General features: G+C 43.9%; 1 protein-coding gene across 2 annotated transcripts; it reads right to left on the reverse strand.

Annotated features, from left to right (window-relative positions):
* Positions 1 to 13,580: 13,580 nt before the first annotated feature.
* On the reverse strand, positions 13,581 to 15,156 carry LOC309818193 (heterogeneous nuclear ribonucleoprotein A3-like). 2 transcript variants are annotated; one of them, XM_082647722.1, is made up of 2 exons: positions 15,102 to 15,156; positions 13,581 to 15,035 (listed from the first exon to the last, which is right to left on the reverse strand). In XM_082647722.1, exons 1-2 carry the CDS (start codon positions 15,105 to 15,107, stop codon positions 13,971 to 13,973), a joined length of 1,071 nt encoding a protein of 356 aa, XP_082503848.1. In that variant the 5' UTR covers positions 15,108 to 15,156; the 3' UTR covers positions 13,581 to 13,970. The 2 variants fall into 2 exon arrangements, with proteins under 2 accessions (XP_082503848.1, XP_082503847.1); XM_082647721.1 differs by having other exon boundaries at positions 13,581 to 15,154.

Below are 15,156 nucleotides of genomic sequence, written 5' to 3' on the forward strand. Positions count from 1 at the left end.
TCTGAATGAAAGCTATCTTATTCATACTTCTCTAGGTATCCAAAGAATAAAACCTGAAATCAAAGACTAGAAGCAGAAAATCTGGAGGTTCTGACTTACATGGGCTCCTGCTTCAGATTAATAAGGTAACATTAATGGAACCATGTGGCAGGTTACTAAATCTGAAGGCTGTACTCTTAGGCTCTGAGAGCAACCGAGACTCCTTCCCCTATAATCTCTACCAATGATGATGAGGAGGAGGATGAGGAGGATGGTATTATCTGAGCACTGATTTTGTGCCAGGCACTGTGCTAAACACTTTGCATAGATTATCACATTTAATCTTTATAATTTCTCTATGAGATAGATTAGGGGTCCCCAACCCTGTTAGGAACCGGGCCTCACAGCAGGAGGTGAGCGGCGGGCGAGTGAGCAAAGCTTCATCTGTATTTACAGCCGCTCCCCATCGCTCGCATTACTGCCTGAGCTCCGCCTCCTGTCAGATCAGCAGCGGCATTAGATTCTCATAGGAGCGGGAACCCTACTGTGAACTGCGCATGTGAGGGATCTAGGCTGCGCGCTCCTTATGAGAATCTAATGCCTGGTGATCCGAGGTAGAGCTGAGGCGGTGATGCTAGCGCTGGGGAGTGGCTGCAAATACAGATTATCATTAGCAGACAGGTTTGACTGCACAGAGACCACAATAAATCAACTGCTTGTAGACTCATATCAAAACCCTATCAGTGAGTGGCAAGTGAAAACACGCTCAGGGCTCCCACTGATTCTGCATTATGGTGAGTTGTATAATTACTTCATTATATATTACAATGTAATAATAATAGAAATAAAGTACACAATAAATGGAATGTGGTTGAATCATCCCGAAACCTTTTCCCCACCCTCCGCTCCACATCCCACTCTGTGGAAAAATTGTCTTCCATGAAACCGGTCCCTGGTGCCAAAAAGGTTGGGGACTGCTGGGATAGATAGTATTATTTTCCCCACTTTACAGATGAAGAAACTAAGGCACCATGCTAGTTAAGGTCTCATGAATGGTAATTTGCAGAACAAGCATATAAGCCCAAGTCTGGCTGAAGCTGAAGACCTTAACCAATATAAAATACTTAGATCGTCCAACAAGAAATTTTTGTGAAAAGTTGAAAAGGAAGCTCCCTAATGGACAGTGGGAGTTCCTATCATTTTTTATCTCACGAGGAGTTTTCATTTTCAATGCATCTGAACAAGTTCTTGGGGGTTTTGTTTTTGTTTTTGTCTCCTATAAGGAAGGCACTAATGTCAAGGGTAATGCAAAAATGATTACGACCCTCTTGGGTTTCTCAAGGAGCTCAAGGTCATCTAATCCTTAACAAGAGGCGGTACAGAATAGTTAGAACGCTGAATATGGTGTCTCATTCCAGTAACATCCTAGCTCTAGGAGATGAAGGGAAGGAATGATCATGTCTACTAAGTATATAAAAGTTATACGATTTGCTGCTGTTAGCTGAATCATGTCAGGGGACAGAAATCCCGTTAGCCAAAGTAATCAACAATTCTCAGCAGGACCAGTACAACTTCTGGTTAATCATGTACCCGTGTCTTTAAGTGAACTGTGGGTTGTGATCCTTATGAATAAGACACAAGACTAAAGGAAGGAATGGATCCTAGACAGGACTGATCCTTGTGGCCTGTTCTCAGTAAACACTGTCCCTGAAGAAAACACCACTGCTGTGAGCTGTCAGCCAGCAAACCGAGGCAGGGACAACAGGGAGAAAGGCAGGGGAGATCTTTGGAAAGAACTCTCCCCTCAGCGTGACACTTTCAATCTCAAGGATCTTTCCAGAACAGTCCCAGGAATAAATGGGTACACCTGTTCTTTGTATTTTGATTGCAGAAACCAGTCCATCATCTGCCGCCAGCTGGACCCAGTGGATCTCAGTGCTGCCTGCCATCAGAAATCTGAACCATGCACCGATTGCTTGCTCTGTGCTCCACTTCCACGACCCAACCCTGCTTTCTGTTCAGGTAAGGCAAGCCCAGCTGTGTTTTTCTGCACCCCTGAAGTCTGCAGCGGTCTGTGATCAGGACGTAAAGTCTTATCGATGGCAGTGGAAAGCAGGATGCACTCCAGATTTTGGATAAAATAGCTCCAATGCTCCTTTTCATTTATATATGACTTTACATGACAAAGCCCATCACATTCATCATTAATTAAGCCCACCGCTTGGTGCCCTCTGAGGCAGGGCTGAAATAGTCTGCTCATTTTACAGCTGACAAAACAGATAGCAAGGCTTAGGGGTTTGCTGAAGTGAAGTGGTGTTCAACCGAGGAAGGCTGCCCCAATTCCCTTTCTAGTTCATTCTTTTTTGGCCTGGAAGAGGCCTTCAAAGTGCCCAGCTCTTAACTCCAAACAGCTTAAGGAAGTCAGCTGGGAAGAGTTGCTTGGCAGGGGAATGGCAGCTGTCACAACCAGAGCACAGTGTGGGGCTTGAATTCTTTGAAAACAGCCAAGTCATATTTCTCTGGCTCTCAGTGGATGTTAAACACACATGCACATAAGGTTTCTCCTGCCAGGCCAGAGAGCAGGCCAGGAAATGTGGGCAGTTGTAGCAATGTCACATTTGACCTGGTGGAAAGCCGCCTACCCACTACCCACACTTCACCCGTCTCTTACCAGATCCTTTATATTAAAATTTTAAATGAACTCAGAATTGAACCTATTCCAAGAGCAGGCCTAGTCCCATATTTGTGGCATGTGGGGAACAGGAAAAATGGTGGCCCACATATCATGTGTCTAAATATAAAAAAATTATAGCTGAAGCTAACAAGTTAGGCTTGACAGGCCAGTTAGCCTTTCCTACCTTGACAGATATATGTTTATAATGACCTATAAAATCAGTTTGATTGATGCAAAACTCCTCAGAGCTCCACACCAGAATGTGGTGGTTCCAGGAAAGCACTTCTGGCCTGATGTCATTTCCCACTCGCAGGCCTGGCCCATATCATAAAGGGCCTTATATACACACGACGATGATCCCACCCCACATACGTCCAAGCTCCTGCCACTTCGGCACCCCCTCACAGCCACCGCTTTGGGCCTGTGGTACCACACCAATGGCACGGTCTCCCTTTGGAAGGGTAGATCAGGAAAAGAGGTTCATACCAGTCCTGGAAGCAGGGACTTTGGCAGGGAATTCTGGACCTAAAAGCAGAGCAAGGATCTGAGTGAATAAATCACTTGGCCTGTGGATTCCTCACCCAGTGAAGAGGAATGACCAGAAGAGAGCAACAGTAGAGCTGTCTAAAGAGTGGGCCCCACGGAGGGGCCTCTTGCCAAGACCTAAGAGCAAATGCTATCCGGCCAAATAATAAATCAGCCAAAAGTGTGAGTTAATACTGGAGACGGCACAAATCTGGATACCATAAATAATTTCACTTCAGCTACAAGGCACAGAGGCATGAGCGATTTCAAGTGTTATGTCTGCTGCCTCCCACAAATAACTTACTCTGGGCAGTAGGCGTGGTCTCCAGTAGGTGTAAAGGCCAGAAACCAAATGAATAAGCTCTGTAATTAAATATTTTACTCAAGAGGCTGAGCTCCCATAAAAAAAGCAGATACCAAAGCTCTAGGTGGTGACCCTAGGTTGGGTACCCCTACTATTGCCTCCCCAAAATGGACCAAGTGGGTAGAAGGAGAGATTCCCCGGGCCCCTGGGCGTGTGCTGCATTGGTCTTTGTGGAGAGGTCCTTGGGTCAGCTGAGGTTTCGAGGGGCCGTGGGACAAAACAGACCCCTCTGTCCACATCGCTTCCCTTAGAGTCAGAGCCATGATCCCAGTCCTGGGGCTTGAAATGCAAAGAGGTTAACATTACAAGCTCCCGTATTAACTCATCGATCAACTTTGTTTAAATTAATGATTTACAACATTTAATTTTAAGGGAACCATGTCCACATCTAAAAAGTATTTTTATCATCAAATTCTCAAGGCAAAAGATGTAAATAAGGAAATGTGTAAGATGTATATTTTGATGCTAATTTGTGGCTGTGCTGTATGTCAATGGTAACAGCATTGAATTCTGGATTCTTTTTTTTTTTTTTATTTACTTTTGGCTGTGTTGGGTTTTCGTTTCTGTGCGCGGGCTTTCTCTAGTTGCGGCGAGCGAGGGCTACTCTTCATCGCGGTGCGCAGGCTTCTCATTGTCGTGGCTTCTCTTGTTGTGGAGCACAGGCTCTAGACGCGCAGGCTCAGTAGTTGTGCCTCACGGGCTTAGTTGCTTCGCGGCATGTGGGATCTTTCCAGACCAGGGTTCGAACCCATGTTCCCTGCATTGGCAGGCAGATTCTTAACCACTGCGCCACCAGGGAAGCCCTGGATTCTTGATTCAAAGGCTTTAGTCCAACCTTTTCTGACAGCACTATTCCTAATATATGAAGGACATATTTCCTTAATGATCTTTCGATGGTGGTTATATAAATTAATACATTAATTTGTTTTTCTTTTAAAATGGAGATAAAAATAGAGCCCAAATCAGAATAAAAGAGTCAATTCACACCATCACATAGTGGTCACATCTGTGGAGTGGACAGACAGATCCTCTTCCTGCCCCTACAGCCTTCTCCCCCACAGATCCACTATCTGTTCAGACAGACCCATTTTGTATAGCCAGGGACAATCTGTGTGCCTATACTGACCCCATTTCTGGTTGTCACTTGATAACATGGCCCATCTACTTTTGTGTTGCCACCCATACAAGTATCCAACTTCCTGAAGGCATGCCCTCAGCCTCCCCACCACAGTTCAAGTTTCCACATTATCTGATCCATCCTCCTCACCCATCCAGTTCAGGTGAATTGTATGTCCAAAGAAGGTGATGTGATGCTGTCAATAAGACCTTGCTGGAATGGTACAGTCCTGTCATTGAATGAGAAGAATGACTCTCAGACAATGCTGATGGCTGCTAGTAATACCTGATGTCACTGATATCGAGGAATGTAACCTTTCATTTATCTAGAATAGTTAGGGAACAGGGAGTTCTAATATACTGGATAATCGCTTAACTATAGACTACCAGTTTTGAAAGAAAAATAAACTAATTTGGAAAGAACTATAAATAACACAACAGCACATTCCTGGCAGATCATAATTTTACCTGGCATTGTAATTATTTACGAGTGTGCTCCACCTCCCCTGCAAGGCCATCAGCTTCTCTCCTTTTTTTTGGCCCCGCTGTGTGGCATGCGGGATCTTAGTTCCCCAACCAGGGATCGAACCTGCACCCCCTGCATTGAGTGCAGAGTCTTAACCACTGGACCACCAGGGAAGTCCCACCACCGGCTTCTTTTTTTTTTTTTTCTTAACCATCCTTATTGGAGTATAATTGCTTTACAATGTTGTGTTAGTTTCTGCTGTATAACAAAGTGAATCAGGTACATGCATACATATATCCCCATACCCCCTCCCTCTTGCACTTCCCTCCCACCCTCCCTATCCCACCCCTCTAGGTGATCACAAAGCACCGACTAGCTATCTATTTTACATTTGGTAGTGTATATATATCAATGCTACTCTCTCACTTCGTCCCAGCTTACCCTTCCCCCTCCCAGTGTCCTCAAGTTCATTCTCTACGTCTGTGTCTTTATTCCTGTCCTGCCCATAGGTTCATCAGAACCTTTTTTTTTTAGATTCCATATATATGTGTTAGCATACGGTATTTGTTTTTCTCTTTCTGACTTACTTCACTTCGTATGACAGACTCTAGGTCTGCCCACCTCACTACAAATAACTCAATTTCATTTCTTTTTATGGCTGAGTAATATTCCATTGTATATACGTGCCACATCTTCTTTATCCATTCATCTGTCGACCACCATTGGCTTCTGAAGAGATGGTCTGGATCAGTTTCATCTTTATTACCCTTATAGTACCTGGAGAGTTGCTTTATATATTGTAGGTGCTAAAAAATTTTTTTATTAAATGAAAATATAGTTGACCCTTGAACAATGTGGGGGCTTGGGGTGCCTACCCCACACGGTCAGAAATCTGCACATAACTTTTCACTCCCCCGAAACATACTGCTAAAAGCCTACTGTTGACTGGAAGCCTTACTGATGACATAAACAGTCCATTAATATATATTTTGTATGCTATATGTAATGTATACTCTTCTTATAATGAAGTAAGCTACAGAAGAGAAAATTTTATTAAGAAAATCATAAAGTAGAAAAAAATTTACAGTACTATACTATACTTATTGACACTGTATGTTTATGTTGTCTGTTTACAAGATGAATCTTCTGTCAGTATCTACATCAATATTGTCTTATATGATACAAAACACTGTAGATGTTATCCAGATAACTAACACTATTACCCAAAAACTGGGTTCACCTCTTGGTGGGTGTTGAGCCAAAAGACACAACCAAGCCAAAGAGCAGGAGAAGGAAGGACTTAAGCAAGTAAGGAGCACACTGGGGATCTTTCCCAAAGAAGTGTCTCCACTTAAGCTAAAGGTACATGCGTATTTATGTAGGGGCTTGAGCAGAGGAGAATTCAGCATAGAATTGGGCAAAGGTCGACAGAGTCCAAGCTTTAGTTGATTGAAGTCACAAGGGTCAGAAAAGGTCAACATCATCATCCTTTACGTTCTGGTTGATCTGGTGATTGACTGCTTCAGGCTCATCTTTACCACTGAAATAGAACTGGAAGCCTTTACAGCTGATTTGCTATCTTTGCTATTGTTACTTCTCTTGCCTGGTAACAGTCATTTGTTCCTGCTTCTTTTGTTCCCTTAAGATTATTAATTACTGAGATCTGTTTGAGGATAAGCACTGTGGCCAGGCTTAGATCACAAAATGACTTAGGCCAAAAGTGGCTTCTCTTTGTCAAGAAAGCCATGCCTGGTTCTCTTTCTCTGGGGACCCTCTACCCAATCTGCTTACAAAATCCCCCCTTGAGATATTTCACTCTTCAGTCCTGAGGGGTACTGGACTGAAGGTAAGTCTTCTGTAATTGCTTCCTGCTGAGAATGGATGTTTTAGTCTTCCTAGTTAGAGGAGTGAAAATCTCTTGCTGCTAGAGCTAGGTAGGTTTTGGGGTCCACCAAAGTAGTGTCTGAACCTTGCTTGAATAGCATTATTCTAGCAGGTGTAGAAGAGGCACAGTGGGAGAGACAGTTAACAGCAACTTTGCAACATCATTAGCACAGACTTGAGCTAAGAGCCCCCTAAACCAAACCATTTTTCTAATATTTTCCCTAAACTGGGAAGGGGATCATTCAGAGACGAGATTTGGTTTTTCATGTGCATCATAAGTTGAGTTATATTAGAAGACTTATCAGGTATTAAAAACAGCATTTGGTATATATTATAGCATAAGTTCCTCCTTGAGAGGCTGTTAAAATATCAAGGGCCATGCAGTTTTGTAGGACCGCTTTTTCATCATAGAAACTTTTTTTTTTTTTTTTTTGTGGTACGCAGGCCTCTCACTGTTGTGGCCTCTCCCATTGCAGAGCACAGGCTCTGGACGTGCAGGCTCAGCGGCCATGGCTCACGGGCCCAGCCGCTTCGCGGCATGTGGGATCTTCCCGGACCGGGGCACGAACCCGCGTCCCCTGCATCAGCAGGCGGACTCTCAACCACTGCGCCACCAGGGAAGCCCCATAGAAACTTCTGAGTTCATTAGACTGACAGCCTGATTACTGTTGTTAAGGCTTGCTGGATAAATTTTGTTAAAGCCTCTATGTGAGTGATGATGACGTCCTCTGTCTGTTTGATTTCTTTCTTCTTCTTTTTTTTTTGGCCACACCATGCAGCTTGCAGGATCTTAGTTCCTTGACCAGGGATTGAACCCCAGGCCCACTGCAGTGAAAGCTGAAAGCACCAAGTCCTAACCACTGGACCACCGGGGAATTCCCCTCTATGTTTGATTTCTAAAAGCATCCTCTCCTCAATGGCCAAAGCAGATGTACAATGCATGTTCTACAGGCCACAAAACAGGCCATTCTGGTCAGTAAAGTTTAAGTTAAACCATGTATAAGCCAGCATGACTTGCCCATATCTCAATATGAAGATTTTTTTCATCATTTCCCCTCTTGATTGAAAGTCTTTCAATAGACAAAAATATTTGTCCCTTGATGCCAGGGTGGTTGATGCCTGCCCTGGGTTCATCATGTCCCTTGGTGCTAAGCCTCCTTTTTGTTAATATATAGATATTCTTCTAGTTATCCACCTTGGGGGAAGTTAATCAATATTGTGAACAGGCTCAGAGGTATGTTAATGGGGAAACATTTTGTAGGTTATATATACATTTATCCATTATACCAGATTGTAACACAAACATTGTACATGTGCTTATAGCAGTAGACTTAAAGCAAGCAGTGATACATGTCATGAGTAGTTACACTCTGTGATAACTTCACTAGATAATTTTCTTTTCCTCCTGAACATCACGGCAAACATATGGCTAACACAATAACATTCAATTTTGATAGGGCCTTGACATGGGGCATCTGATCTTCTTCTAAAGATACATTGTTGTGATAAGCTTCAGAAACAAACTTAGAGTGTCTTTTTAGCAATTCATTTAAAATTTACAATTATGTAATGTAACAATAAGTAGCTATCTGGGAGGTGAGTCTCAGGCAGTAAATACAGACCTCAATTAACAAAACTTGATTTTAGTATCCACTGAAACATAATTTTTCTCTACAATTACCCTCATTTTTAGCAAATATAGCCAAATTAAGACTAATTTGCAAAATAAGTCTGATTAATTGATTACTTAGGCTCTTCTAAGTTGGCTCGGCTGGAGCTTTTCATAAGGAATCTCAATTGAACTTTTGAAAGGTCTCTTAAAGCCAGGAAAGCCATGCCATGGGCCTGTCACAGATTTCACATGAAATATCTATAGATTTGAGTGAATTCCGCCCTTTTCAAGGTCCCCCAAATACCTTGAGGTTCCTGTACCTTTTAGGTGGTGGCCTTCTTTATTTACCTGATAATGCTGCTGGGAACTTAAGAATTTCTAATTTTTGGAGGGATCAGGTAGAAAGAAAAAGACAAATGTTCCTGTTTTACTTCCAAAGGTATAATTTACCAAATTGCTGTTAGTCATAATTAGCTTGAGCGGAAGGGTTTCTTTATATCTGGAAAACACAGATTAAAGCCAGTAACATTTTAGACAAAAACAATAAAAATTATAACCATATTCATTAGTTCACTCAATAGCTAATCCTTTTTGTTAACAGTTTTATGAAGCCATCAGGTTTTCATTAAGATTCTTTAATTTCCAGTTCAGTGGTATGATCAGAAATTTATCAGAGACCTATACTTATCAAAACATCCTTCCTAAGAATCTTCTTGAAGATGAAGCACTTTTGCAGAACATCAGAGTAGAACAATAACTGTCTGTAAATGACAAGACTTAAAAAGGCGTGATTGGGCTTCCCTGGTGGCGCAGTGGTTGAGAGTCCGCCTGCCGATGCAGGGGACACGGGTTCGTGCCCCGGTCCGGGAAGATCCCACCTGCCGCTGAGCGGCTGGGCCCGTGAGCCATGGCCGCTGAGCCTGCGCGTCTGGAGCCTGTGCTCTGCAATGGGAGAGGCCACAACAGTGAGAGGCCTGCATACCGCAAAAAAAAAAAAAAAGGCGTGATTAACACCTGATTACAATGTAATTGACAAAGAATGTTGGTTACTGCTGTGACATACAACATTTTAAGATAATACCTAGAATTACGACAGATAACATTATATACCAGGACATATCCAAATTTTATATAATTTCTAGAGTGTCTATATTAATAATATATTAATAACATTTATCCCTACAGTATAACCTGAGAAAGCTTGTCACTCATTTGACAGTGCTTCCCATGTAATTTAACATACCAAATAATCCTAGTTAATTTAATATCTCTCTCTGAGGTGCTTCAGGGGTCCTCTGAAGCATCATAGTTAGCTGGAGGTCAAAAGAACTTCAGTTAGAATTTGATATTTGGGGGACTTCCCTGGTGGTCCACTGGTTAAGACTTTGCACTTCCACTGCAGGGGGCACAGGTTCAGTCCCTGGTTGGGGAACTAAGATCTCATAAACTGTGTGGCATGGCCAAAATTTTTTTTAAAAAGAATATGATATTTGGGAATTTTGTCAAAAATATCAAAAGGTGGGGTGGAGTCAAGATGGAATACTAGGAGGATGCAGAATTTGCATCTCCTCACAACTAGGGCACCTACCAGGCACCGGTGGGGGACCACAGACACCTAAGGGGACAGGAGGAACCTCCAGCGACCGGGTAGTACATGGGGTGTGAGGGGAGTGAAGGTGGGGGGAGAAGTGGAGGTGGGATGGGACTGGCGCCCCTGAGGGGTGGCTGGGGGAGGGGAAGGGATCCCACGCCCAAAGGGGGAAATTGGGGGACCACTGGGAGGGCAGAGGATCAAAAGGGAACGTGGCCACACTTCCCCTGCCCACTTGGGCCCCCAGGAGCCTGCTGAGAGCTGGGGCCTGATCCTCTGCCCACCGAGGCCCCCTCCTGCGGCGGGTCCTGAGGGAGTGGGAGGGAGGGAAGGGGGAACAAAAGTAAAGGCCGGACCTCCTGGACCGGCATCCCTGAGGGGCAGCTGAGGGAGGGAAGGAATTCCTACAGCCAGCGGGTCCTACCCACGGTTAGGGGTCCAGTGACGACGGGGGAGACCCTGGGTGAGATGATGGGTGAGGGGTGCAAAGGACTGGAAGGGAACGTGGCCAGTGCTTTCCCTGTCCACTTAGGCATCACACCACGTGCTCCTGGGCCGAATGCTCTGCCCTCGGAGCCTCCCTCCTGCTGCACAGAGTCCAGGCCCCGCCCCTACACCCCCACCCAGCGCCCCATCTCTACACTCGGAGACATATGCGCACTCCAACTGCGCTAAGCGTGAAACCCACCCACACACCCTCACTCAGGGCCCTACTGCCAAACTCCGGAACCCCACACTCCAGAGGACCTCCTTTCCACGTGCTGCCTCTCCCCTTCTGCGCAGGTCCTAAGCAGAGGCCCTGCCCCACATTCAAACGTCACCCCGCCACCTGCTTAAGTCCCGCCTCACCCTAAACCCCGCCCCTGCCTAAGTTCCACCCCCCCATCCCCGCCTAAACTCCACCCCCATAGCCAAGGCTTTTTTTTTTCTTTTCTTTTTTCCTTTTTTAGATTGGATTTTGTTTTACCTTGTTGATTCATTGTTGTTGATTCTTTTATATTTTTATTTTTCCTAATCTTTTATTTTTCTGATTTTATTTTATTCTTTATACTTTATTAGTGATCCCTCCTTTTGGTTTGTTCTTCCCCCTCCCCCCTTTTCTGTTTTCTTTTTTCTGTTGTGGTTTTATTTTACCTTGTTGCAGTTGTTTCAATTATAGTTTTATTTTTCCTAATTATTTTTTATCTTTCTAATATTTTGTTTTTTATTCTTTGATATTGTACTGCTCCTTTTTTTCTTTGTTCCTTTTTTTTTAACTGTGCCATGAAGCTTGTGGGATCTTGGTTCCCAAGCCTGAGGTCAGGATTGTCTGACAACCCCTCAGAGTCCAAGCTAACCTGGCCAGACTATCGCCCAAAAACTGGGTTTGCCTCTTGGAGGGTGTCAGGTCAAAAGCCACAACAAAACCAAAGACCAGGAGAAGGAAGGATTTATTACTTGGAGCAAGGAGAACACTGAGGTTCTTTCCCAAAGCAGTATCTTCCTGAACAGCAAAATTAGGGAATTTTTAAGCTAAGCATACATGCATATTCATGAATGGGCTTAGGTGGTAGGTAGAGTCCAAGCTTTAGATGATTGAAGTCATGAGGGTCAGAAAAAGTCAACCCTATCATCCTTTAGATTCCAGTTGATCTGGTGGTTGAGCACCTGAGGGGGCATTTAAATTTTGCGAAATAGCTCAAGATGGTGCTTCAGGCTAGCCTTTACCATTGAAATAGAACTGGGAGTCTTTACAATTTGTTATCTTTGCTATTGTTACTTCTTTTGCCTAAGTTTGTCCTTTTGTTCTCTTAAGATCATTATTACTGAGACCTGTTCAAGGACAAGTACTGTTGCCAGGCTCAGATAACAAAATGGCTTAGGCCAAAAATGGCTTCTCTTATGTCAAGAAAGCCATGCCTGGTTCTCTTTCAACAGGGATCCCCTACCCTATCTGCTTACTGGACAAGATTAACTGCACAGTTCTTGAGTCATTCCTCCTCCCCTGTTGAGATGGGGACAGAAGCTGATTTGTTGGGTGAATGCCACTCACTTCTTCAAAGGGACACTCCAGATCAAGATGTCTGGAGTAGCCTCTGAGTCTGATAAGTGAGCTGAGGTGCATGGACCTGACAACTCAGGCACCAAGAGGGATTCTCCTATGCCCTTGCCTGCAGGACCCCAGCAACATAGAGCTGGGAGAACCCAAAGGGGCTAAGCGAGATGTCCCTGCGTGGTTGCCAAAATTTTTACCAAAAAACTGTATTGACCTCTTGGTGGGGGTCAAGCCAACAGATACAGCCAAGCCAAAGATCAGGAGAAGGAAGGATTTGTTACTTGCAGCAAGTAAGGAGAACACTGGGGATCTTTCCCAAAGCAGTGTCTCCCTGAACAGCAAAATTGGCAAAGTTTTTGTTGTTGTTGTTTTTTGTTTGTTTTAATATTTATTTATTTTGGCTGTATCGGGTCTTAGTTGCAGCATGCGGGATCTTTGCTGTGGCATGCAGGATCTTTCGTTGCAGCATGCAGGCTCCTCATTGAGGCACGTGGGCTTCTCTCTAGTTGTGGTGTGCGGGCTCTAGAGCATGCAGGCTTAGTTGCCCTGCAGCATACGGGAATCTTAGTTCCCTGACCAAGGATCAAACCTGCATCCCCTGCATTGGAAGGCAGATTCTTAACCACTGGACCACCAGGAAAGTCCCAAAATTGGTGACGTTTTAAGCTGAGGGTACATGCATATTCATTCATGAAGGGGCTTGAGCAGAGAATTCAGCATACAGTTGGGGATTGACAGAGTCCAAGCTTTAGTTGATTGAAGTCACCAGGGTCAGAAAAGGTCAACAGCATCATCCCTTAGGTTTCAGTTGATCTGGTGGTTGAGTGCTCCAGGGAGGTTTAAATTCTACAAAACAGCCCAAGAAAGTGCTTCAGGCTAATCTTTACCATTGAAGCAGAACTGGGAGTCTTTACAACTGATATATTACCTTTGCTATTGTTACTTCTCTTGCCTGATAACAGTCATTTGCTCCTGCATTCTTTTGTTCCCTTAAGATCATTAATTACTGAGACCAGTTCAAGGACAAGCATTGTGTCCAGACTTAGATCACAAAGTGGCTTAGGCCAAAAATGGCTTCTCTTATGTCAAGAGGAGCCATACTTGGCTGTCTTTCTCCGGGGACCCCTTACCCTATCTGCTTACAACACTAGACATCAAAAATGAAAATATAATGTGAAAAAAATCCATATTTATTTACAGATAAAATGATTCATGCATTGATAACAAAGAAGGAGCAATATGATTGCTTTATGGTAGCCTAGTGTAATTGATACTATTGCTTCACTGTAACTTAGCATATACCCACATGAATGGTTATACCATTTTTTTTTTTTTTTTGAAAAGTTAAAAATTCCTTAATTTTTTATTCCTGGTACCACTACCACAATTTACAGGGCAATATACCTGATGTAATGAAAAGAAAAAGAAAAAGAAAAAGCTACAACAGATAAAAGACCTCAGGAATGTACATCTAATTGACACTACATTGCATTAATCAATAGCTGCACTTTTTGCAAACTGTGGCTATGACAGTCCTGAACAAGAAGGGTTTCCTGTTTAAGCTGCAGTAACTTTTCTGACTATGGATCATCGTTCCTTCTGTGGCAGATTTTTACAGTTCCTCTAATGCATTTGGGACGACTGTCTCAAAGTAACCTGCAGCTTTCCTGACAACTCCTCGCTCTCTCTCCTGCTAAGAACTGTAGCCCTTTTCTTCTGAGTTTTTAGAACCTTCTGCTACCATATCCACCACTTCCACCACCAGATCCATAACCACCACCATAGGGACTTCCCGAGCTTCTTCCACCAAAACTGCCCCCCTTCATGGGTCCATAATTTGATTGCTGTTGTCCACTGTAATTTCCAAAATCATTATAACTCCCACCACCACCATAGTTACCTCCAAAATTTCCTCCTTCATTGTAACCATCATATCCTCCACCACCGCCACCATATCCACCACCTTGGTTTCCATATCCTGGTCCACCACCACCATAGCCTCCTCTACTACTGTAACCAGGACCACCGCCATAGTTACCACCATCGCCTCCAAATCCATTATATCCACCATCACCTCCTCCATAACTACCTCTGCTGCCACCACCTCCACCACCATACCCTCCTCTTCCACCAAAGTTTCCACCACGGCCAAAGTTACCTCCACCACCTCCAAAGTTTCCTCCACGACCCATAAAGTTGCCAGATCCACCTCCACGACCTCTCTGTGATCCAGCAGATTGCATTTCTTGTTTAGAAAGGGCCTTTTTCACTTCACAATTATGACCATTAATAGTGTGGTATTTCTGAACAACAATTTTATCAACTGTATCATGATCATCAAAAGTTACAAAAGCAAATCCTCTCTTTTTTCCACTCTGCCTGTCTTCCATAACTTCTATGGTTTCAATCTTGCCATACTTTTCAAAGTAGTCTCTCAAATTATATTCTTCTGTATCTTCTTTAATACCACCAACAAAAATTTTCTTCACTGTTAGATGGGCACCAGGCTTTACAGAATCCTCTCTAGAAACATCTCTCTTTGGTTCCACTACACGCCCATCAACCTTGTGTGGTCGAGCACACATTGCTGCATCCACCTCTTCAACACAAGAGTAAGTAACAAAACCAAAGCCCCTGGAACGTTTTGTTTGGGGGTCTCTCATCACCACACAATCTGTAAGTGTGCCCCATTTCTCAAAATGTTCTCTTAAGCTATCATCTGTAGTTTCAAAGCTCAGACCACCAATAAACAGTTTTCTCAACTGTTCTGGTTCCTTTGGATCATGACCCTCCTCCCCCCGGCGGCGACGGCGACGGCCGGAGTCGGGCTGGGGGCGGCCGGGCGGCGGTTTTACCTCCATTTTGAGACCGGACTCGCCTCTTCCAACTCGAGTTCAATATGGGACCGAG

Source organism: Grampus griseus (genome assembly GCF_964374135.1).
Source record: "Grampus griseus genome assembly, chromosome: 2".
Lineage (NCBI taxonomy): Eukaryota > Metazoa > Chordata > Mammalia > Artiodactyla > Delphinidae > Grampus > Grampus griseus.

Coding starts and splice junctions, on each gene's coding strand:
- LOC309818193 (XM_082647721.1), bottom strand. CDS start 15,107: ATGGAGGTAAAACCGCCGCCCGGCCGCCCCCAGCCCGACTCCGGCCGT.